This window comes from Anarrhichthys ocellatus, unplaced genomic scaffold, assembly GCF_004355925.1.
Source record: "Anarrhichthys ocellatus isolate YVR2014 unplaced genomic scaffold, GSC_Weel_1.0 scaffold6978, whole genome shotgun sequence".
Classification (NCBI taxonomy): domain Eukaryota; kingdom Metazoa; phylum Chordata; class Actinopteri; order Perciformes; family Anarhichadidae; genus Anarrhichthys; species Anarrhichthys ocellatus.
Genome location: NW_022286952.1, coordinates 1 through 2,547, shown reverse-complemented (window position 1 = coordinate 2,547; position 2,547 = coordinate 1). Strand labels below are relative to the sequence as shown.

Below are 2,547 nucleotides of genomic sequence, written 5' to 3'. Positions count from 1 at the left end.
CCACTACAGTCCACTACAGTCCACTACCATCCACTACAGTCCACTACCGTCCACTACCGTCCACTACCATCCACTACAGGCCACTACCATCTACTACCGTCCACTACAGTCCACCACAGTCCACTACAGGCCACTACCATCTACTACAGTCCACTACCATCTACTACAGTCCACTACCATCCACTAGAGTCCACTACCATCTACTACCATACACTACAGTCCACTACCATCCACTACAGTCCACTACCGTCCACTACCATCCACTACAGTCCACTACCGTCCAATACCATCCACTACAGGCCACTACCATCCACTACAGGCCACCACAGTCCACCACAGTCCACTACAGGCCACTACCATCCACTACCGTCCACTACCGTCCACTACCGTCCACTACCGTCCAATACCATCCACTACAGGCCACTACCATCCACCACAGTCCACCACAGTCCACCACCATCCACTACAGGCCACTACCATCCACTACCGTCCACTACACTCCACTACCGTCCACTACAGTCCACTACCATCCACTACCGTCCACTACAGGCCACTACCGTCCACTACCATCCACCACAGTCCACTACAGTCCACTACCATCCATTACCATCCACTACAGGCCACTACCATCCACTACCGTCCACTACCATCCACTACAGTCCACCACAGTCCACTACAGGCCACTACCATCCACTACAGTCCACCACAGTCCACTACCGTCCACTACCATCCACTACAGTCCACTACAGGCCACTACCATCCACTACCATCCACTACAGTCCACTACAGGCCACTACCGTCCACTACCATCCACTACAGTCCACCACAGTCCACTACAGGCCACTACCATCCACTACAGTCCACCACAGTCGTTGTTCACTCCTGTCTCTACTCGTTAACACCTTATTATTTTGCCTCTTGTTCCAGTTCGGTTGCAGCTCTGACGGAGTGCATGAGCAATAAATCTCTGGCTAAGTTCTTTCGGGAGCGGCAGGCGTCGTTGAAGCGTTCGCTGCCTCTCGGCTCATACCTGCTGAAACCTGTTCAGAGGATCCTCAAATACCACCTGCTGCTCCAGGTACGACATCAACACAGCTGTTATTATCATCCAGTATCATCATGATGATGACGGTGATGATGATGATGATGATGATGACGGTGATGATGATGATGATGGTGACGGTGATGATAATGATGATGGTGATGATGATGTTTCCTGCAGGAGATAGCGAAGCACTTTGACCCTCAGGAGGCGGGCTATGAGGTGGTGGAGGAGGCCATCTACACCATGACGGGCGTGGCTTGGTACATCAACGACATGAAGAGGAAACACGAACACGCCGTCAGACTGCAGGTCAGCCACAGTACTCTCTGCTCACATAGTACTTCACAAAGTACACGTTTGAGGTACTTGTACTTGAGCCAACATGGAACTGTGTTTTTCTTCAGGAGGTTCAGTCTCTGCTGCTGAACTGGAAAGGTTCGGACCTCACCACCTACGGAGAACTGGTTCTGGAGGGAACCTTCAAAGTTCACCGTGCCAAAAATGAGAGAACGCTGTTCCTGTTCGACCGCATGCTGCTGATCACAAAACGCCGCGGAGAACATTACATCTACAAGACGTACATCTCTGTGAGGAACGCTTCACCCACCACATGACCACTTATCAAGTCAAGACATGGAGGAAAGTCTCCATGAGTTTATAACATATATATATATATATATATATATTTTCAAATAAGCAAGATATAGCATTCTAATATTCAGGTAACGGTGATGGAGGTTGCTGATGTCCACCAACAACCTGAATGTAATAATTATTATACATGTTTTACACAACACGCGGAAGAAAATGGACAATCGATTATATAGTTATATATGATAATTCAATAGACATCAGATACTTAAAACAGATGATATAAATCAAAGTAACGTAGTTTGACTCATCAAGACAAAGATTTTCAAACACTGCAGAAGTAAAACCAGACAAGAAACCAGATGTTTGTTTGTTTGTTAATGTCTCTGTGTGGTTTCAGTGCTCCACTCTGATGCTGATTGAAAGCGCCAAAGACTCTCTGAGCTTCAGTGTGACTCATTACAAACATCCCAAACAGCCTCACACAGTTCAGGTGAGATCATCTGCACCTGTTCACCTGCTCACCTGCTCACGTTTTCTTCTGGAACCCCATCATTTTATTATTTGTAGTTTTTCTAAATGTGCTTATTCTTTAATCTGTATACGTGTGCTCGTAGACATGGGCTGAATATGTACATGTATGTAAATACACTGTATTTATTTTGATATATATAAAATCCTTCATGTTGAGTTGATCCTTCAGTGTCTCTAGAAACTGAAATCAAAAGCAGAATGTTTGCTTCATGTTTCCAGGCGAAGACGGTGGAGGAGAAGAAGCTGTGGGCTCATCACATCAAACGCATCATTCTGGAGAACCACCAGGCCATCATCCCACAGAAGGTCAGACACCACCAACACCAGTATACACTCCAGTACACGCACCAGTATACACTCCAGTACACGCACCAGTA

General features: G+C 46.8%; 1 protein-coding gene across 1 annotated transcript; it reads left to right on the top strand.

The window, feature by feature from the left end:
* Window positions 1-855: 855 nt before the first annotated feature.
* LOC116380376 (pleckstrin homology domain-containing family G member 3-like) lies at window positions 856-2,532 on the top strand (the record flags this gene model as incomplete). Its single annotated transcript, XM_031842303.1, has 5 exons — window positions 856-1,078; window positions 1,223-1,354; window positions 1,450-1,632; window positions 2,037-2,129; window positions 2,390-2,532. Coding segments are annotated over exons 1-5 (677 nt in total), but the record flags the coding sequence as incomplete, so codon positions are not given.
* Between the last annotated feature and the right edge of the window lie 15 nt (window positions 2,533-2,547).